At 42.5% G+C, this 23,908-nt stretch overlaps 1 protein-coding gene across 5 annotated transcripts in view; it reads right to left on the reverse strand.

Moving 5' to 3' along the window:
• Positions 1-23,908, reverse strand: part of LOC126198586 (myrosinase 1-like) — a 206,267-nt gene that overhangs the window by 134,398 nt on the left and 47,961 nt on the right. For all 5 annotated transcript variants that reach the window (XM_049935028.1, XM_049935029.1, XM_049935027.1 and 2 more), the window contains 3 exons: positions 21,945-22,078; positions 20,720-20,854; positions 7,670-7,795 (listed from right to left, as the gene is read on the reverse strand). In XM_049935028.1, coding sequence (XP_049790985.1) covers positions 7,670-7,795; positions 20,720-20,854; positions 21,945-22,078 — 395 coding nt within the window. The remainder of the gene's footprint in view (positions 1-7,669; positions 7,796-20,719; positions 20,855-21,944; positions 22,079-23,908) is intronic.

The following is a 23,908-nucleotide window of genomic DNA, read 5'->3' on the forward strand; positions in this document are numbered from 1 at the left end:
AAGGCACCAATAGAAAATTTTCAACGAATGTATACAGTGGTTCACGAAATCTGATATGTGAGTGCTGCGAGCTACAGTTTTAACTGTAGTACCATAATTGCTCTTTACTTCCAAAGCTATAATAGTAACAACTGTAGGAAATTGGAGCACAGACGTAAAACAGTTAGAAGCTTGTACGATGAATGCTACCAGGAGCAATTTGAAGCCGTACAATGACAATGAGAACAAAGTCATTCTTGAGACACAAACAGAGAAAGAGAGGTATACCTAAAGGACATTACTTATCCTGGGAGAAAAACAGATACCAAACAAAAAGAGATGTGTGCCATTAATCAGTTACGTGATTTCAAAGCTCTTTGGGACGTACGTTGTTCAGTTTGTTTTCCTTGTTCACAATAACATTTTATTTAAAATTTCAACAATTAACATTCGTATGGGATTTCATTCTCCTTCGAAGAGCACACTGAAGAGCCAAAGAAACTGGTACACCTGCCTAATGTCGTGTTAGGTCCCCTGAAAGCACGCAGAAGTGCCGTAACACGACATGGCATGGACTCGACTCATGTCTAAAGTAGTGATGGAGGGAATTGACACCATGGATCCTACAGGGTTGTCCATAAATCCGCAACACTACGAGGGTGTGGAGATATCTTCTGAACAGCACGTTTAAAGGCTCCCATATATGCTCAATAATGCTCATCTATTGGGAGTTTGGTGGCCAGCCAAGTGTATAAATTCAGAACACTGTTACTGGAGCCACTCTGTATCAGTTCTGGACGTGTGGAGTGTAGCATTGTCCTGAGGGAATTACCCAAGTTCGTCGGAATGCACACTGAACATGGGTGCAGGTGATCAGAAAGGTTGCTTACGGACGTGTCACCTGTCAGATTCGTGTCTAGACGTATCATTGGTCCCGTATCACTCCAACTGCACAGCCCCCACACCACTGCAGAGTCTCCACCTACACTCCTGGAAATGGAAAAAAGAACACATTGACACCGGTGTGTCAGACCCACCATACTTGCTCCGGACACTGCGAGAGGGCTGTACAAGCAATGATCACACGCACGGCACAGCGGACACACCAGGAACCGCGGTGTTGGCCGTCGAATGGCGCTAGCTGCGCAGCATTTGTGCACCGCCGCCGTCAGTGTCAGCCAGTTTGCCGTGGCATACGGAGCTCCATCGCAGTCTTTAACACTGGTAGCATGCCGCGACAGCGTGGACGTGAACCGTATGTGCAGTTGACGGACTTTGAGCGAGGGCGTATAGTGGGCATGCGTGAGGCCGGATGGACGTACCGCCGAATCGCTCAACACGTGGGGCATGAGGTCTCCACAGCACATCGATGTTGTCGCCAGTGGTCGGCGGAAGGTGCACGTGCCCGTCGACCTGGGACCGGACCGCAGCGACGCACGGATGCACGCCAAGACCGTAGGATCCTACGCAGTGCCGTAGGGGACCGCACCGCCACTTCCCAGCAAATTAGGGACACTGTTGCTCCTGGGGTATCGGCGAGGACCATTCGCAACCGTCTCCATGAAGCTGGGCTACGGTCCCGCACACCGTTAGGCCGTCTTCCGCTCACGCCCCAACATCGTGCAGCCCGCCTCCAGTGGTGTCGCGACAGGCGTGAATGGAGGGACGAATGGAGACGTGTCGTCTTCAGCGATGAGAGTCGCTTCTGCCTTGGTGCCAATGATGGTCGTATGCGTGTTTGGCGCCGTGCAGGTGAGCGCCACAATCAGGACTGCATACGACCGAGGCACACAGGGCCAACACCCGGCATCATGGTGTGGGGAGCGATCTCCTACACTGGCCGTACACCACTGGTGATCGTCGAGGGGACACTGAATAGTGCACGGTACATCCAAACCGTCATCGAACCCATCGTTCTACCATTCCTAGACCGGCAAGGGAACTTGCTGTTCCAACAGGACAATGCACGTCCGCATGTATCCCGTGCCACCCAACGTGCTCTAGAAGGTGTAAGTCAACTACCCTGGCCAGCAAGATCTCCGGATCTGTCCCCCATTGAGCATGTTTGGGACTGGATGAAGCGTCGTCTCACGCGGTCTGCACGTCCAGCACGAACGCTGGTCCAACTGAGGCGCCAGGTGGAAATGGCATGGCAAGCCGTTCCACAGGACTACATCCAGCATCTCTACGATCGTCTCCATGGGAGAATAGCAGCCTGCATTGCTGCGAAAGGTGTTTATACACTGTACTAGTGCCGACATTGTGCATGCTCTGTTGCCTGTGTCTATGTGCCTGTGGTTCTGTCAGTGTGATCATGTGATGTATCTGACCCCAGGAATGTGTCAATAAAGTTTCCCCTTCCTGGGACAATGAATTCACGGTGTTCTTATTTCAATTTCCAGGAGTGTATGTACCCACTTGAGTGTGTTAGTTGTTTCTTCTCTGGGTCTAACAATCTTCAGCAAACACTTCACGTAATTTACTACCTAATGTTTTCTGCATGGTAATGACTCCACCACTAAGAGTACTACGCTTGTAAACATAGACTGACCGTTTCGTCCACGCGTCCACATTTTAACATCTGACCTGCCATCCAGGAGGAAATAAGTATTAATGGTGTGCTGTTTCTGTATGTACTTGGAGGTTCTAACCAAACCAAAAATCACACTGCTAGTAATAGCTATAATTATTACTCCGAAAATGAACTAAATACTTATGTTATTCACTACACAGTTTTCAGTCACCAATAAAAATATCTGCACTTTTACCCCATCCACTCCGTATATAAAAGTCATATTCACTGTAGAGAATGTATGGGCGGAAACTGAAAGATGCCGCTAAATCATGTTAAAAGAAGTGATGAAATATAGACTTACGCCGGCCGGGTGGCCGAGCGGTTCTAGGCGCTACAGTCTGGAACCGCGCGAACGTTACGGTCGCAGGTTCGAATCCTGCCTCGGGCATGGATGTGTGTGATGTCCTTAGGATAGTTAGGTTTAAGTAGTTCTAAGTTCTAGGGGACTGATGACCTCAGAAGTTAAGTCCCATGGTGCTCAGAGCCATATAGACTAACTTAACGTTGTGCTATGGCAGCAGAACGAGTGCTGACGAGATGAAGACAATTGTGTGGCGTGAAGAAGACGCAAGGTTCCTTCCAGAAGCAGCACATCACGAGAAGGTCGTAGGATTTTCGATTGGCTCTGATAAATAGACGGATATTCGGGAAGAAGTTTCTGGCGGAGTGTCATCACAAACCGTCGGGAATGGATCTGATGGACGCTGAATTGAGATCTAGAATTGCTATGCGTGATTTACGGCTTACTCCGTAACACAGGCAACTGTGCCTTGCTTGGTGTAAAGTTCGAGTCAACTAGTACATTCAGAACCATTCTGTGGTGTTCAGCGAGGTGTCTTACTTCTTTTTTTGTCGATCACATCGATGTCAACGTGTCCGTAAGAGAGATGCTGAAAGGTCAAAGGAAGCAGCGATTCTCGAGAAGCATAGCTGTCCAACTCTTGCACTGATTATGGGAGTTGTTGGATGTTACAACAGGAGTGATTTGCTAATTTAAGGAGGGAGGCTGTCATTATACAGAAAGAGTGTTGTCACTCCCTTCATGAACAAAGTATCAAACGTCATATTTCAGCAGGGTAATGCAAGACCCCGCAAAAGCAGTTCACACTGCAAACATCTCGAAGAACATGTAGATGCTAGACTGACCTATCCGGTTTTCCTGATATGTTTACTATAGAGCACATCTAGAGCTCGATGGTAGGACGTATCTTTCCGTACCAGCCTCTCGTCTTCAATCTTCGTGATGTGGTACAGCATGCGTCTGTCAAGACATTCCTAAAGACAACTTTCGGGGCTCTTTGCTTACATGCCACAACGAATACAAGAGTAAATTCTGCTCTTGGGGGTTACCCTGGGGTACCGTGTGAAGAGAGAGGTGCCAAAGCAATGTTGGTACCTTGCAGTGCCATCTTAGGAATATACACTACGTGATAAAAAGTATCCGGATATCTGGCTTAAAATGACTTACACGTTCGTGGCATCCTCCATCGGTATTGCTAGAATTCAGTGCGGTGTTGGCCCACCGTTAGCCTTGATGACAACTTCCACTCTCGCAGGCATATGTTCAGTCAGGTGGTGGAAGGCTTCTTGGGGAATGGCAGCCCATTCTTCACGGAGTGCTGCACTGAGGAGAGGTATCGATGTTGGTCGGTGAGGCCTGGCACGAAGTCGGTGTTCCAAAACATCCCAAAGGTGTTCTATAGGATTCAGGTCAGTGTAGGCAAGTACATTACAGGGATGTTATTATCGTGTATCCACTCCGCCACAGGCCGTGCATTATGAACTCGTGCTCGATCGTGTTGAAAGATGCAGTCGCCATCCCCGAATTGCTCTTCAACAGTGGGAAGCAAGAACGTGCTTAAAACATCAAAGTACGCTTGTGCTGTGGTAGCGCCTCGCAAAACAACAAGGGATGCGAGTCACCTCCATGAAAAACAGGACCACACCATAACACCACCGCCTCCGAATTTTATTGTTGGCACTACACACGCTGGCGGGTGACGTTCACCGGGCATTCGACATACCCACACCATGCCATCGGATCGCCACATTGTATAACGTGATTCGTCACTCCACACAACGTTTTTCCACTGTTCAGTCGCCCAATGTTGACGCTCCTTACACCAAGCAAGCCGTCGTTTGGCATTTACAGTCGTGAGGTGTCGCTTATCAGCAGCCGCTCGGCCATGAAATCCTAGTTTTCTCACCTCCCGCCTAAATTTCATAGTACCTGCAGTGGATCCTGATGTGGTTTGGAATTCCTTTGTGATGTCTGCCTATTACACATTACGACCATCTACAACTGTTTGCGGTCTCTGTCAGTCAACAGATGAGATGGGCCTGTACGCTTTTGTGCTTTACGTGTCCTTTCACCTTTCCACTTCAACATCACATCGGAAACAGTGGACCTAGGGATGTTTAGGAGTGTGGAAATCTCGCCTTCAGACGTATCTCACAAGTGACATCCAATCACCTGACCACGTTCGAAGTCCGTGAATTCCGCGGAGCGCCCCATAATGCTCTCTCATGATGTCTAATGACTACTGGTGTCGCTGATATGGAATACCTGGAAGAAGGTGGCAGCACAATGCACTCAATATGAGAAACATACACTCCTGGAAATTGAAATAAGAACACCGTGAATTCATTGTCCCAGGAAGGGGAAACTATATTGACACATTCCTGGGGTCAGATACATCACATGATCACACTGACAGAACCACAGGCACATAGACACAGGCAACAGAGCATGCACAATGTCGGCACTAGTACAGTGTATATCCACCTTTCGCAGCAATGCAGGCTGCTATTCTCCCATGGAGACGATCGTAGAGATTCTGGATGTAGTCCTGTGGAACGGCTTGCCATGCCATTTCCACCTGGCGCCTCAGTTGGACCAGCGTTCGTGCTGGACGTGCAGACCGCGTGAGACGACGCTTCATCCAGTCCCAAACATGCTCAATGGGGGACAGATCCGGAGATCTTGCTGGCCAGGGTAGTTGACTTACACCTTCTAGAGCACGTTGGGTGGCATGGGATACATGCGGACGTGCATTGTCCTGTTGGAACAGCAAGTTCCCTTGCCGGTCTAGGAATGGTAGGACGATGGGTTCGATGACGGTTTGGATGTACCGTGCACTATTCAGTGTCCCCTCGACGATCACCAGTGGTGTACGGCCAGTGTAGGAGATCGCTCCCCACACCATGATGCCGGGTGTTGGCCCTGTGTGCCTCGGTCGTATGCAGTCCTGATTGTGGCGCTCACCTGCACGGCGCCAAACACGCATACGACCATCATTGGCACCAAGGCAGAAGCGACTCTCATCGCTGAAGACGACACGTCTCCATTCGTCCCTCCATTCACGCCTGTCGCGACACCACTGGAGGCGGGCTGCACGATGTTGGGGCGTGAGCGGAAGACGGCCTAACGGTGTGCGGGACCGTAGCCCAGCTTCATGGAGACGGTTGCGAATGGTCCTCGCCGATACCCCAGGAGCAACAGTGTCCCTAATTTGCTGGGAAGTGGCGGTGCGGTCCCCTACGGCACTGCGTAGGATCCTACGGTCTTGGCGTGCATCCGTGCGTCGCTGCGGTCCGGTCCCAGGTCGACGGGCACGTGCACCTTCCGCCGACCACTGGCGACAACATCGATGTACTGTGGAGACCTGACGCCCCACGTGTTGAGCAATTCGGCGGTACGTCCACCCGGCCTCCCGCATGCCCACTATACGCCCTCGCTCAAAGTCCGTCAACTGCACATACGGTTCACGTCCACGCTGTCGCGGCATGCTACCAGTGTTAAAGACTGCGATGGAGCTCCGTATGCCACGGCAAACTGGCTGACACTGACGGCGGCGGTGCACAAATGCTGCGCAGCTAGCGCCATTCGACGGCCAACACCGCGGGTCCTGGTGTGTCCGCTGTGCCGTGCGAGTGATCATTGCTTGTACAGCCCTCCCGCAGTGTCCGGAGCAAGTATGGTGGGTCTGACACACCGGTGTCAATGTGTTCTTTTTTCCATTTCCAGGAGTGTATGTTTTTGGGGGCGTCCGGATACTTTTGATCACATAGTGTATATTCGCTGCAAGCCTTATCGAGGAATGAGTGACTGGCGTAGCCATATCCAGAAACGTTTAGCTACGCCGCCGCAACGGATCTTCCACTTAAGACCGACCACACGACCACTCAACTCAGTCCGCGATCATCGACTAAGACGACAGCATCGTCTTCCAGTGGGCCAGCTGTTATAGCGATGACGATGATTTGATGGCGATGATTTATGGCGGAGGGCGCTAAACAGCAGCCAGCTCTGTGATCAGTGATGCTTGGATGAACTCCACTCACAGCTGGTGAAAACACGACCGGTTCCGCGGCTTTAAACCGCATCATCAGGTGAACCTACGCGGTAAAAAGCGAAGTACAGTGTCACTGTACAGCTGCGGTTGCGCAGACTATAAAATAGTTTGTGTTATCATTGTTTCAAACTGAAATTTACGCGAAAGTTATTGTAAAATATATTCTGAGTGAGAGACTTGTAATTTATCTCTATCAAGTAAAATGTTAATGTTCAGAGGCAGTTGTAAATTCTCATGGCATTCCTGTGGAAGTGTTGTAATAAAGTGAACTGATGTTTTATGAGTTATAGCATCCACGCGGTCTCCGCTTGGAGCAAACCAAAGAACTCACCAGTGAACAAATGAGTGCATTGTCGTCCGGTACAACATATCCAGTACTTATGTTTATGTGAGACATCAGTTAACAGTGGAGGTTTAATCGTTCAGTAAGACATAAGTGATGAACATATTCACAAATATAACAGGTATTCCATGATGTAAAACTTTCCATTTCCGATAGTGTATATGTACGAAACGAAGTGGGCACACAATAGAGAAAGATGGAAAGAAAACGACTTGAGTATTTATCGTAATACCTTTGGGTGTCAATAAGAGGTCCAATAAATTTTGTGGTCCTTGAAGATGGGTCTAATCCTTGATGATACTAATCTTTTATGGTGATAATGACGTGAAAGTTTGATGTGAAAGACTGTAGTTAATCACACTATGAGAATAATATACAAAAGTCAAAAGCATTTCAGTAGAATAAATATTAGCTTACTCTGTCTCCAAACTGTTCAAAAGCAACTCGTGCGAAGTCAACGAAATTGGGCACCACGACCTCGGGGTTGGTCCACCCTCCTAGGTCCTGCAGCGGTTGTGGAAGGTCGAAGTGGTAAAGCGTCACCTATTGAAGAAAAAAAAATAATCAGAAAGCCATACTGTTACACAGTAATAAATAAATACGTAAAGGCTAGAAACGTCCCTGTCTGGAGTAGGAATAAAGACTTAAGTCTTACGGGGATCTCACGTGATGAGCAACATTACAACCAAGCAAAGAAATTGCGTTTTTCTCGGAGCTGTGACAGAAGCTGGCGAAATTTAGAAATGCAAGTACAGATTAATGACGATGTTTCTCAACCTAACTACTCGACGAGCATGTATGTCAGCGTCTAATGCACTATGTCCGTGAGAAAACATCTTGTGCCATGAAGAAAAAATACTATGCTAGCATAATTCTTATGTTTATTCACTTTCGTATTTTATGTTTAATCTTTGGGATACACGTTTTTGCCATATCACAGCATCCCATTCTTGGGAAGCAGCTCTTAACAGGTCGAGAGAAATCTGTGATAAATCTGGTGTATCAATACCTCTTTCTCGACCAAGAACAATGTAAGCTAGGGACTTCGACACACAGTTGGGAAAGATATATAAATAAACAGGATATTATATGCTTCAAGAGCGGTTGTGGAGACCTATGCATTGGAAGAACAGAAGTGGAATTTGACACTAGATGTAATGAGAAGCTGGCAGCTCTTTTTCTTGCGGCATTAGTTATCAGCTTGCTACTGTCCTCTATCTTTTTGCTATAGCGCGTTTATCTTTTTATCTCTAATTAACTACTATAACCAACACAGTAATCTGTTCTGTTCTAGCCTTTGTGTGCCTCGACTCTCTGCACCTCCTGCAAGTTACCCATTCCTGGATACCGTTGGAGGGAGGCCACTAATCTGTGCATCCTGCCAATAAGGCTATACTTACTATCTCAAAAAATATTTTTATTGCTTTTTCATTTTGTACTTTATTTATCCACTCTACTCTTAATATTCTACAATAGCACCACATTTCAGGTGCTTCCAGCTTCTTTTTCTGTAGGTTTTCAATGGCTTGCGTTTCACTTCAGACTCTGAATTAAAATGCACAGTAAATCAGTAGTTGCAATTGAAACTGGAATCACCATATAAAATGTTTTTAATATTTCTACCACGTTTCATACTGGCATTATTGGGTTAAAGTAAGTGCTTTCGAGGCAGCTGGGATCTTTGGGCACAATAATATTGCTTATTTACATCCTCAACTAAAAATTGGACCATTCCTCGAAACCATAAACAGCTTTGGTAAATACTGTCTCTTTCATATGCTGCGGAGCCAGGTTATAAATTGAACGTTCACTAACAGACATATTGTTTTATAAATGTTCTGTTTTTGCTGATAAAGTATATTGTTTTACTTTAAGTACGTAAATAAGCGAGTAAATGACAGGGAATAATGCTTTTTTTGGTACTGATGTAAACAAATTTCTTGTGAAGACGTGCTACCATCATTTTGCTAAAATTAGCGCATTTTTAATTAGAAACTTAATTTTTTTGCAATGTTGTGCTGTTATTGTTGCAAGTGTTCGCATTTCACTGCGCAGGCACAGTCTAAACATATACAGTCACGAAACTCACTGCTGTGAAAGTTATAATCTAACAGCTGGAGACACACAAGTGCCCTACCGGAGAGAAAGCCAGCTGTAAGATAAATGTTTGTTTCTAGTTATTTTTCTACTTAGTTTATGAAATAGTTAGTGTGTTTCTACGTTCCAAGATCTTGTAAATTATCAGGAGACATGAATGACTATCAAATGAATGTAAAGAGAGCCGAATCTTATTCATCCATTTATATAAGGCACGACGCATTCATGAAGAAATGGCTTCGAAATTTGCGTATACTTGCAACTTACTTCGGATGAAAGCAATAATACATGCATGAGAACCATTTATTTGTGTTACGTTACGTACTTACCATAAGAGGCACTTTTCCATGACACATAACAGTTTTCATGGAGTCTAATGATTTGTACATTCTTACATTTCACTCGCTCTTTCCAAAACACGAATATTTTTGTGAATGTTTGCATTTCCATCAAAAGACGACTGTGTTGAAGCTTCTTAGCTTTTATAGCTCAGATCTAGTAACATTAACTGACTTAGTTTCTTCTGTGTTGGAGAACATTTCTATTGCTTTTGACCTTTTATTGTCATATATGTGTAATTTCATCTTCAGCTGTAGTTGTGGTGAATTATTTGGTATGTCAAATAATGTTAGTATTGCATTCTATGAAAGTTTCCAGTGTTCCACAGTCACTGCTTTGGCTGGAAGTGTAGCCCCGTTTACTATCCATTTTTTGTACTTAAAATGAAACGACATTCCTTAGTTAAGTGTTTCTAGATTATAAGAGAAATGTAAATAAAGTTCCCTGTAACGTACCGTTTCATACCTCTGACGGTCTTTAGCAAACTAATGAAAGACAAAAGTAGTGCAATTTTTTGTTGTTGCAGCTATTTATTGCACTAGTTATGCTCTCTTTTGTAAAGACAGTGCTTGAAATCGATATAAACAACATTGTTCGCTCTCTTCAGTTATCGTACTCAAAAGCGCAACTTACAGTCCGCTTGGAGCGCTACTGTCGCTGGCTATATTAAAAATGGGGAGTGTTATTGTATGTGTTGGATTGCGGCGTATAAGCGACGTCTGCGCATTACCTGCTGTGTCAGACTTAACTGACAACAGTACACAAGTAATGTGCATAATTGCAAAGAATTTCGACAGATGGCAAAGGCGTAGTGAGCCATCAAAATGTCATCTACGAAAGACACTCGTTACAAACAACGTGCTGTAATTGAATTCAAAGGCGACGAGACTCGATGTCGTCAATAAGGGCCTACCATGAAACGACAAAGTGCATAAAGGGTCTCTGATAATTTGCCAGGACCAAAGAAGGTGCAAATAACAAATCGAAAGACAAGAGAACGCTCATCGCCTATAATGACGCTCACGGCATTATCGCACCTCCTTCGGTCTTGGCGAACCATCAGAGACCCATTCTGCAGTTTGTCGTCTTATGGTAGGTATGCACGGACGACTGCACCTAGTCTTACATCCCGTGTGTTCAATTACAGCACATTACTTGTAAAGAATGTCTTCCATAGACGCCATTTTGACGCTTCACTACGACTTCGCCACCGGTCGAAATTATTTGAAACTTCGCACATCTGTTGTTTACAGTTAGTTCAAGCAGCAACCATAGATATTGTACTGACGTCACTTATACGCCAGGAATAAATCTACTCTCAAAATTCTCGGAATTTTTTGGACTGACGGTGCAAGTGTTTCACGGAAACACGTTACTATTTATTAGGCTTAACTAAAATCAGTTCAGGAAGAGTTAAGTGACGGTGCTGGGTTTACCAGAACATTACGCAAACGGGACAATACTACTGGTAGTTATACAAAATTCTTCTAATCTATTTAATGTAGAGTGTAAACGGGAACTGATGCTAAGGCTTCGACACGTAGTGGGATTAATAAACATTAATTTTTGGTTGCGAAGTGCTTCCGTCGCTCAGACAATTTTTAGCTTACAACATTCATAAAAACGCACATCTGTTATTTACAGTTAGTTCAAGCAGCAACCATAGATATTGTACTGACGTCACTTATACGCCAGGAATAAATCTACTCTCAAAATTCTCGGAATTTTTTGGACTGACGGTGCAAGTGTTTCACGGAAACACGTTACTATTTATTAGGCTTAACTAAAATCAGTTCAGGAAGAGTTAAGTGACGGTGCGGGGTTTACCAGAACATTACGCAAACGGGACAATACTACTTGTAGTTATACAAAATTCTACGCAAGTATATCTTAGTCTTGTCGTCGTGTGACTAGGACCTCCCGTCGGGTAGACCGTTCACCAGGTGCAATCTTAGTCTTGTATTTGATGTTGATCCAGTTCGAATCAATAATTGTTATGCAAAATTATTCGATACTAAGGTAAACACTATCCTTCGACATCATTACTGCGGCAGCAATTTGATGTTCTCTGAGTAATGTTTGTTTGCCAATAATGGGGAGAGTTACAGAGTCAACACATGGTAACAGGTGTAAATACCCAAACATTAGGACTTCCTAACATTCCCTGAAGTTCGAATCCTACGAAATATTTCTGGCATTGGCCTGGTAGGAATGTTTGGAATTATGTGAAGGAAGTTTTGCATAAAATCTCTACCATTTGATTCCATTGTACCAAATGGACCCACGTCAGTCTATTACAAAAGGCAGGAATGCGACCTTCTATCCAGCTCGTTAGACGAACAGCGAAAAAGATCAGTAACAGCAGTGTTGTAATAGATGTAGATGCAAGGCATTAATGATTAAGGTTCGTTTATTTCTATAAATTTATTTTATATGAGTGTTGGGTGTGGAAAAAACTTTCTAATTAGAAGTCGTACTTATTTTATGATGCAGTCAGACGCTTCCTACTGAGTAATAAAGAAACCAAACTTATTACGTATTCCATCGGATGTAATTAAGGAGCAGTGAAAGCGTATAGGAAGTAGCTGTGCGGTAAGCTACAGTAGGTAACACAATGTCGTTTTAAGATAGAAGAAAAATCAACACTCATCCTAGTAACAGAATTTTGAATGCTTACTAGTTCCAGAGTATCTATTTCAGTGTGTAAAGGAAGATAAAAGTCAATTGAACGTCGCTGACTGGAACGGAATGTTAGGGGAAGGAACAGGAGACCGAGTTACGGGAGAATGTGGGCTCGGTAGTAGGAATGAGGTAGGAGACATAGTAATTAACTTCTGCAACAAATTTCAGCAAGTAATAGTGAATAAACTGTCCACAGATCGTAAGATTATAAAATTTCGAAATCAGATGTTGGATTGTGAGGCATACCCCGGATCAGATGTAGACTCAGATCACAATTTAGTAATGATGAAGTGTAGACTGAAGGTGGACAGATCTGTACGAAAGAATAAATGTTGAAAGAAGTGAGATACTGAAGTACTGAGGAATGATGATGTGCATCTGGAGTTCTCTAAGGCTGTATGTAGATAGTGCGATAATGAATACCGCCATAGGCAGTTCACTTGAAGTGAAGTGCATCTCGCAAAAGATCAATCGCTGAGTTAGACAGACAAGTTTAGGTACAAGGAAGGTAGCTGCGAAGAAGCCTTTGGATAAAGAAGAAATATTTGAGCAGATTGACGAAAGAAGGAAGTACAATAATTTTCAGGGAAAGACAGGAATGGAGCAATATAAAACATTTAGGAATAAAATAAATGGCAATTGCAGGGTGAAATGGTTGCAGGAAAAAGAGAGAAAACCGAAAAAGAAATGGTTCACGAAAACGCTCATTCAGTACACAGAAAAGACAAAACAACTTTTGATGAATTGAAAAGCAGAGGCGTCAGCATTAAGAGTGGAAGAGTGATTGGAAGAGTGATTCCAATGTTAAATGTAGAGGAGAGAGCAGATGGTTGGAAAGCGTAAAGGCCACTGCGAGTGAGAGGAACAGTGTTACTTGAGGGAAGAAGAAACGAAAGACCGTGTGGACGAAATAGAGGATCCAGTATTAGAGCCAGAGTCCAGTTGAGCTTTAGAGAAGTAGCAACCAAATAAGGCGGAATGCATGAATAATATTTCTTTGGAATATCTGAAATAATCACGGAAGTAGCAACCAAATAATTACTCATTTGTACAAATGAAACGACACAATTTCAGGGACTTCTTTGGTCTCACACAGATATTCATTTGTAAAAGTACCTGCTCGTGGGTTTCAGGCTGGATCCCCCATCTACGTTCGATACCGAGGTGTTATTCCAGAACAAGGAGGGCCTCGGCAATTCTGTTCATGTGTAAGGGGGAATTTAAAGTAGAATGGGGCGCCAGTGAGAGTTTGGATCGAGGAGAGAGGCATGCCAGGGTAATTCGAGCAATGTCTGAACCGCTATGCCAAGGTGGCTTAGTGGCTAACGCACTTTCGTAGTAAGCAGGAGACCTGGGTTCGATTCCCGGCCTTAGAACAAATTTTCACTCGCCGCTTCAGTCTATATACATAAATTACACATTTGGTTTGTAGAAGAATGAGTCTGGAGAAATAGCATCAGACTTTCGGAAAAATATCATAAACAGAACCCCGAAGATAGCTAGGACAGGTTAATCTCAAGCGCAATCAAGTTAATATCTCATTCATCCAAGTTGGTAACAAGCATAACATGCAAAAAAACGTGAAAAAATTCAGGATATTGTATGTGAAATATCCCTACCGTTGCGGTTGATAATGGAAGAAAAAGTCAAGCAAATCAACACACGTTTATAGGATTTCTCGAATCAAACAAAGTGTTCAACAATCTAAAATGGTGCATTTTTCGACACTCTCAGGAAAGTAAGTTGAAGCTCTAGGGGAAAGTGCGCTAAAACAGAATATGTACGAAAACCAAGAAGGAAAGATAAGAATGGAAGATCAGGAATGAGTGTTCAGATTCAAAAGGCTATAACACAGCATTCATCTTTCACCCCTGCTGTTTAATCTATAGATCGAAGAGGAAATGACGGAAATAAAAGATAGTTCCGGGATTGGAATTAAAATTCAGTGTATAATGAGATCTGTGATAAGATTCGCTAAGGATACTGCTTTCCTCGGTGGAAGTGAGGTTTGGTTGCGGGAACTAATGAATGGAATGAAACAGTTTATGAGTACACATTATGAACGAAGATTGGTACCTAGGAAGCAAAATAACGGACAGTAACGGACAAAGGAAGAACAATACAAGCAGACTATCTCAGCAAAAGCGCACTTTCCTGGCCAAAAGAAAGCCACAACTATAAAACATTCGCCGTAGTTTGAGGAAAAAAGTTCTGAGAATAAACATTTGAAGCACACCATTGTATGGACGTGAATCACGGACTGCGAGAAAACCAGAAGAGAATAGAACTGAGACATGATGGTGTAGAAAGATGTAGAAAGGCAAGTGGACTGGTAAGAAAAGTAATGAGGTTCTCTGCAGAACAGGCGAGGAGGGGAACAGATAGCCAACACTGAAAAGAAGAAGAGACTAGATTATAGGTAATGTGTTAGGACATCCAGGAATAACTTTTGTGTCTTGAGGGAACTGTAGAGGAAGACAGGGATTGGAATACACCCAACAAATGATTGAGGACTTTGGGTGTAAGTGCTATTCTGAGGTGAAGAAGCTGGCACAGGACAGGAAATCGTGGCAACAACGCCAAATGCCATAAAGTTGATGACATCACCTCTGCCCTCCTCCCTCTCTCTCCCAAGAAAAGCTCTTCAGATGAGGAAAAGAGAGAGAATGTATGAAGCGGTGACATAATTGTTCAGATAGTGAAGAGATGAATATGACTGTAGGAAGAGAAGGGAAGACAGTAGTAGAACATGATCTGGCGCAAAAGGAATGGAAGTGGAAGCCATAAGGGAGAATTTTATGAAGAGCACAATTTCATCTGTGCTGCAGCTCACGTGAAATACAGTGGCCGATGTACAGAAACGTATTTTCCCCTTGAGTTCTGGACGAGTCCAACTCATTGTTCTGAAGGGAAGGCTGTATTAGTTTGCTGTCACCTGCCAAGCTGTGCACTTCGAACATTCTCGTTGTTAGCTGACTGTAATCTTTACGAACCATAGGTGCGGGCTCGATTCTTCACATTCTGTCATGTGTGATTACGTGCAATCCCATTAGATTTATGTCGTAAGAAGCAAAGAAGGATTCATAAATCTCTTTAAAATTTTTGCTTCAGTCGTTCAGTAAAGACAAGGGGGGAGAAGAAGAAAATGTATTTCGCTAATACTGATGAACAGGCTGCCAGATGACTGGCACACAATTTCCACATGCGATTTATCTTTACATTGTCAATGTTGTAGTAAATGGTATTGTTCGCTACACCACACATTTTAGATTTTTTTATTTTTAATTTTTTTATTGGTGCAGTTTCCTTCAGGCAGTTCTTAGTCGAACTTGTTTTCTTTTGGATGATCCTTTGTTTATGCGACTTTTACTCTCTTGGTACTCTGTTGAGATACTACTGACATTACCGAGCGAGGTGGCGCAGTGGTTAGCACACTGGACTCGCATTCGGGAGGACGACGGTTCAATCCCGTCTCCAGCCATCCTGATTTAGGTTTTCCGTGATTTCCCTAAATCGCTTCAGGCAAATGCCGGGATGGTTCCTTTGAAAGGGCACGGCCGATTTCCTTCCCAATCCTTCCCTAACCCGAGCGTAAGCTCCGTCTCTAATGACCTCGTTGTCGACGGGACGTTAAACACTAACCACCACCACCACCACTACTGACATTGAACGTCGAATTATTGGTTGAACTGATATAATCTGTTAATATGATCGTTTGACAACTTACTAGCTTCCACGATGAAATTTTCACTCTGCAGTGGAGTGTGCACTGATATGAAACTTTTGGCAGGTTAAAACTGTATTGCAGACCGAGACTCGAACTCGGGACCTTTGCCTTTGGCGGGAAACTGCTCCACCAGCTCAGCTATCCAAGCGGGGCTCACGACCCTTCCTCACAGCTCTAATTCCGCCAGTACCTCGTCTCCTACTTCCCAAACTTCACGGAAGCTCTCCATAGAAACCTTGCAGAACTAGCACTCTTGGAAGAAGGCATATGAGCTGTGAGGACGGGTCGTGAATCGTCTTGGATAACTCAGTCACTAGAGCACTTGACCACGAAAGGCAAAGGTCCCGAGTTCGAGTCTCGGTCCAGCACACAGTTTTAATCTGCGAGGAAGTTCCAACTCACTAGCTGATCTAAAAATGGTTCAAGTGGCTCTGAGCACTATGGGACTTAACATCTGTGGTCATCAGTCCCCTAGAACTTAGAACCACTTAAACCTAACTAACCTAAGGACATCACACACATCCATGCCCGAGGCAGGATCCGAACCTGCGACCGTAGCAGCCGCGCGGTTCCGGACTGAGCGCCTAGATCCGCTAGACCACCGCGGCCGGCAACTCACTAGCTGAAACTTATATGTTGCGTGAGGTAAATATTTGTGCATAGCCTCCCCTACAATGCAGTGCACATCCATGCCAGAACCCACACCACAGCCATTGTCCCCTCCCCTACCGCGTCGTCTACGCAGGTACGGGCCAATTTATTCTGTGCGCTCCCTGACACATGGTTTAAGAATTACGAAATCCGTTGTATACATGGAATAAACCTAGAGACACCGGAATATTTCCGATAGACTACGTAATGGTAACATAGATATTTGGAATTCAGATTTTAAACTGCTAAATTTTTCCGGGAACAACTGTCTGAACAAATTGTTGAAGTAGTAAATTTAGATGGAACCAGAAGTTATTGACTTTCAAATAGAGCAATGGGGAGTGAGTAACTAAAAACGGGGGGAGGGGGGAGTGAATTCGAAAGATAACGAATGGGTAACTTTGAGGGATTAAGTAGTGACGGCAACGAAGGATCAAACAGGCAAAAAGACAAGACCCAATAAAAATCCTTCAATAATGTAAGAAAGACTGAATTTAACTGACGTATGAAGCAAGTATAAAAATGCACCACATGAAGCAGGCAAAAGGGAGCTGAGTTGTTTCAAAATGAGAGTGAAAGAAAAAGCAGAATGGTGCTACGGGAATAGCTAGGGAAGAAATTTAAAACAGTAGAACCATGCACGACCAAGAGAAAATTAGATGCCACCTAAGGGAAATTAAAGAGGCATTTGGAGAAAAGAAAGGAAGCAGTATGAATATTAATTTTTCCGGCAGCAAGACGGTACTAAGAAAAGAAGGGAAAGCTGAAAGGTGGAAGGCTATACAGGGGAAACAGATTGAAAGTCAAAGGTTAAGAACGGGTAGAATAAACAGAGAGGAGATTTGAAATACGATATTGCGAGAAGACACTGACAAAGCACGAAAGATCTAGTGAAACTAGGCACCTGGAGTACATAACGTTCCCACAGAATTGTTGACAGCCTTGGAAGAACATACCAGGACAGAACTATTTCATCTGATATGCAAGGTACGTGAGACAGGCGGAATACCATCAGATTTGAGTGGATGTGAATGCTACCGAACGGTCAGTGTAATAACTAGTGGTTGCATAATACTGTTGCGGAATATTTACGGAAGAATGGAGAAACCTGAAGAAGCTAACGTCGAGGTCGACGTACGTGAGTTCTGGAGAAACACAGGAGCATGTAGTGCAATAGTGACCTTACGACTTATCTTAGAACTTAGGATGAATAAAGGCCCCCATACGGTTACAGAATTTTTGGAGAAAGTTTTCGACGATGTTGATTGGAGTATACTCTCTGAAAATCTGATGGTAGAAAGGACAATATTGAGGAAGCCACACGGCAGTTGTATGACTTGAAGGGTGTGAAAGGAAAGCCGTAGTTGAGAAGCGAGTGAGACAGGTTTGCAGCCTATCCACGCTACTATTCCATCTGCACAAAGAGCTGTAAAGGAAATAAAAGATAAATTTGGAAACAGGAAGATAGTTCAGGGAGCAGAAAAAAAACTGGAGTTTGCCGATGATATGGTAACTGAAACAGGGATGGCAAAGGACATGGAAGATGAGTTCAACGGAGTGGATAATATCTTGAAAAGATATTATATAAGATGAACAATGAACACCAACAAAAGTAAAATAAGATTAATGAAAGGTAATAGAATTAAATCAAATAATGTAGGGAGAAGTAGATCGGAAAATGAATAACTAAAGATAGTAGATTAGTTTTGTTATTTGGGCAGCAAAATAAGCGAAGACTGATGAAGTACCTAGAATTTAAGATGTATACTGGCAATAGCGAGGAAAGCATTTCTGAACGACAGAAATTTACTAGCGTCGCTTAAATAACTGTAAAGAAGTCTTTTCTGAAACTTTATGCTTGGAGTGTAACCCTGTACAGAAGTGAAAAATGGACCATAAACACTTCAGATAAGAAGAGAATAGAAGCTTCTAAATGTGGTGCTGCGGGGGAATGCCGCTGATTTGGTAGTAGATAGGATAACTAATGAGGGACAACCAAATCAAATAGGAGAGAATAGAAATTTATGCCACTGATTGAGTAAAAAAAGGGATCGGTTGGTAAAATACATCTTCAGGTATCAAGGGATCGGTATTTTCGTAATGTATGGAACTGTGGGGAGAAAAAATAGTAGAAGAAGACCAAGACATGACTGGAGTAAACAGGTTCAAATGGATGTGGGCTGCAGTAGTTATGCAGAGATGAAGTGGTCTCCACAGTGTAGTGTGGAGAGGTGCACCAAACCAGTCTTCCGACTGAAGATCACAACAAGAACATGAATAAAAATGTAAACTAGTCATTCAGCAGCAGTAACGGATGGAGAATTCCAGTATGGTGTACTATATTTTATGACATGCGGTCGTCGACTGCAGATCTTAGTTTAAGCTGCGTAAAACATTATACACGTATGTCTCTTAAATCGGGTTATTCATGAAACGCCAGAACGATATTGTCAGTCAGACCGCAACGATTGGAAGTAATATCAAGAAAGCGTTTTGTAAAAATTGTTGCGGTCAAGTACTTTTATTGATATATTTATTAACACCGTTTTTATTCGTTTTAGTGTCTGTCTGTTCGGCACAAATTCTGCAATTCTTTTTAAACTAACTTCCTAATGAGCTAGAGAACTAAAATTTTCAACGTAGCCCACAACTGGGTGGCTATACAATATTAATCCGTTTTCTTGTCTGGTGTGGGACCCAGGGTATTTCGTGTAGCATTCTTCTTCCCGTTTTCCGTTCCATTCGCGCGTATTCATGTTAAGAGCGATTGCTGGTAGGTCTTTGTGTGTGTTCGAATCTCTCTCATTTTTGTCCCAACGAACTTTTGTGATATATGCGTATGAGGAAGAAAAATATTGATGAACTCAGGTAAAGAGGAACTGAAATGAACCTGAAATTACCCACATGTCTCTGTTGTAATCTCATCAAAATGTTTGAAATCGACTGAAACATTTCACACTCACAATACTAAATAGAATAAAATAATTAAGTAGATAATTTTTTAAAAAATATAACACGTTTTTAAAACGGACTAAAAAGTATAAAATCATTTATCCTAGCCCCCATACAGATTCATAAGCCCTTACAGATAGTCCTGAAAATTTGTGCTTATGAATTTTTAATAGCTACGAGAATACCAGTGAACTTTAAAAAGAAAAATTTGGGGGCATGCAGTACTCGTATATAATAGTAAGGAGTGCAGGGACTAGCTTTCTTTGTAAAACATCACGCAACAGTTCATATCATTCGCAGTGCAACAAAATTATTATCACTGACTTATGTGAAGTATCAATTATCTATTGCATGCATGTCGCGTTTTCAGTTTTAAATTTTACAATACTGTTTCAGCTATTGAAAATTAACAAGCACAATTACAAGCACAATTATTTTTCAGGGCTATCTGTATGGGGTTAGAAATCTGTAAGAGACAAGGAGAAATTATTTTATACTTTTTTGTCTGTCTAGAGACGTACCCGCCAGGATAGCTGAGAGCGTTAATGCACTGCTTCCTGGACTCGGGATAGGCGCGCCGGCCCCGGATCGAATCCGCCCAGCGGATTGACGACGAGGGCCGGTATGCCGGCCGACCTGGATGTGTTTTTTAGGCGGTTTTCCACATCCTGCTAGGTGAATACCGGGCTGGTCCCCATGTTACACCTCAGTTACACGACTCGCAGGCATTTGAAAACGTTCGCACTATTTCACGGCTTACACTAGACGCAGACAGATGAGGTACTCTAATTCCATCCCGGGGAGCTCAGGGTGGCGGTAGGAGGGGCATCCGACCACTCTCAGCAACGAACACCGCCAGTTCCATAGCAACAAGGCCGAACCCGCTATGAAGCGGGACAAAGAGCCCAAGAAAAAGAAGAAATCGGTTTAAAGACGTGTTGCATTACAAAGGTGGCATTTAAATAATTCTTTATTTTTACAGCGACTACCTCCACTGAGAGCTGACAAATTGTACTTACAAAGGGTTCTATATTTTTTGCCAGCATGCTGTCGATGACTTTGTTGTAGTGGTCGATCCCATCTTGATTGATCTGGTTGGCATAACCTGTAGGTAGGATTCTGGACCACGCTATGGATATCCGGTACATGGTTGACTGAAAAGTGAGAAAACACATAATCGCACTAACTTGAATACCCATGGGAGCTGAGATGGAAAACTATTTTACATTTATATGGACAAAATATGTTCTAAAGTAATGTCACCTTGTCATTTTGGTAGACTACGCCCTATTTGTGCTTCCTGATTCTAAACCATGACATACTTCAATTGTAGTGAAACAAAAAGTGAACATGGGAACATAGAACTCAATTAAAAGGAACGTTGTGAACGACCAGTCCGTTCGGTGGTAGAACATTGATACGAGAGAACGTGGAACGAAATTATAATGAAAATGTGTTTCTTCCGTGTTATTGTAAGTTGTTGGAGGAAAAACAGTATCATACATCATTTTGCGTTACATTGCTTTTGGTACTGCGAGTTACAAAGCAACATTAGATTTCCAGTCTGTTTTTGTCTGTGTTGTGTGCAAGAAAACTCTTACAAACACTATTGAGGTGATGTTTATCATTTGTGATTTTCTATCGAGTCTTTCAGAATTCCGCACAATACATGTTTCGACTATCCAATAACTAAAGAACGAGATACATCACATACGACAAATTTACGTACCGTATTATAGTGTGCTGGCATTTACTTTACTTAAGACGCATAAAAATATAGAATAAAGCTGAAAATTTTATATTTGAATTTAGTGGTGTGAATGTTCCACACAATATGGCAACAGTAATGGAAAATCAGGCTCGAAACTAAAACTATCTTACAAACATCTAGACTGAAATGCTTAATTGTAGAAGATAAATTTATAACAATAGACTCTTGAGAGAAAATTCATAATCAATGGGCCACAAAGTAGGAAGAGAGTAAAACAAAAACGTTAATTGGTAGACCATGGAAGCGCAATAGAAACAGCTAAAGGAATCAACACTCAAAGGTGAGAAGAAGTAAACTGGTAGCTTCCGTAGAATAAAATGTATTGTGTAACAAAAGCTTGACACACACATCAAATTAAAAGTCAATACGGACCGTTGGCTCTGAAAGGAAACTGTATAAATAGATTTTGTAGTGTTATGGTGAAACAGAATATAGAGCAAGAAACTACGGTTCTATTCGGCGTTCATTCTCACCCCCATGTCTGAAACAATGTCGGTATCCTCCGGGTACTTGTGGTAGGAGTCGTCAGTAACGTCTGCATTTGATCCATCAGTTGTGAAGTTTGGATGTGTGTGCAGCAGACGATCCCAAATGTTTTCTCCCTTTCCTGTAAGGACAATGCAAACCAGACCACTGTACACGCAGATAGTATCTTGCATTCTCCCTCAAACAAATACCACTATTTACAAAGTCCCAGCACAATGTAGCAGAAAAGACCAGTCTCAGATTACTATATTTTCAGTTTGCATCACAGTTGCGTTCAGAAATTTTTATTTGTGTGACTAGTTTTGCACGACTTGGTCCATTCTCAAACCATAGCCTTTGTTGTAAATGTTAACATACATTTCTACCAGTGTACACATATACAATAGCCACAACTGATATCTTGTCATGTATGGAATAATAATCATTATTCAGGATCCAATAACTTCAAAAAGACAAGACGTACTGAACGTATTTCTATACCGTTAAAACATGGATCTTGAGTAGAAAACGTAGTTTTGGAGGGAGCTTATAACACCTGTACGTATGTTGTGGCAAATATGACGTTAACAACCACCCCTGAGAGAAATTTAGAATTGTTTGACCATATGTTAACCTAATGGACAGAGGGTATTGAACATGGGTTTTGTGACTGTGGCAGTTAACAGAAAGCTGAAAGACTTTAATTTTGTAAGTAATGAAAGTAGAAATGTTCACATAAATGAAATACTAAACGGTCGCCAACCTAATTAGTCATAATACTTTGAAACATTAAGTTTAAAGCGAAATGAACATGGATTGCTGAAGAGACTTCCATTAATGCTCCTTTTAAACAGTGCAATGGATACACACTACTAACAAACGAACTATGTGGTGGTTAGCAGTATATAACTTTTTACACAAATCAGCAAACATAGAGGACTAAATAATACTTTAGTCATAGAAATAAAAGTTACTATTGCAATCATTAATTAATTCAGTACTCATTCCACATTAAGATGTTACTAAATACACACTGGACTGAAATTGGGCGTGGAAAGAGATCTGATTTCAGCTAACACAAACACACAAAAAATGAATTTAACTAATCCTTCACCTATACATATCATGCCTTCATTATTAGCAATCTCACAGATTTCTTTTAATAGCAACATGAAACAAAAAAATCTTTAGTTTGACTTTCTCATATTGGAAAAGAATATAGTGGGGGCCTATAAACCGTCATTTACTCTACAGGTAAATTCTGTAACTATTTCATAGACAATTGCATTACACTAATGTGGATTTTTAACCCCACTTGAATTTGCTTATATTTCAACACTACACAGCAATTTACTCAATATTTTCAAATAAAACTTCAGAAACTAGTTCCTAGTAATAGTCACAGCAAAATTAAGTTTCATGAAAGTTCAAATTATGTGCCTCTTTCATTACCTGTGAAGCAGCATCATTTATACACTTTAGCACTGAAACTTTGGCACATTCAAAGTAGAAACAAATCACTGATTATTCAGAAACAGGATATGCGGTCTTTTGCATGTTTAGGATAGGACCCTAAAACGGTTTTATGATCAGGACAATTTCAAAGTTCACACACTTTTTTATCACTTGAATTATTATTGAAAAATCACACATATAAACATACTGGTCCATACTAAGATACATGTCTGATTTCCTGAAGTTGGCGGAGCAGTGGCGCAATAGTGGTGGCATGCACGTGGCGGCTATTTGGTCTCACTTCTTGCAGCTGAAGGCTCTTTTCAAATTTCTTCATTGGCGATGTATTAATCATTTCAGAGCCATTCCATAATACAAGAGCACCATATTACATCCGAAACCACATCCGAGGCTGTTTCAACATAAATCGGCTTCCAAATGCCTCACTTGGCATCTACGGTGTTGACTGTACAACTGTTGGCCACTGACTGTGTAATGTGCTCTCTCTCTTGCCGCC

The sequence above is a fragment of the Schistocerca nitens genome, chromosome 8 (assembly GCF_023898315.1).
Source record: "Schistocerca nitens isolate TAMUIC-IGC-003100 chromosome 8, iqSchNite1.1, whole genome shotgun sequence".
In the NCBI taxonomy this organism is placed as follows: domain Eukaryota; kingdom Metazoa; phylum Arthropoda; class Insecta; order Orthoptera; family Acrididae; genus Schistocerca; species Schistocerca nitens.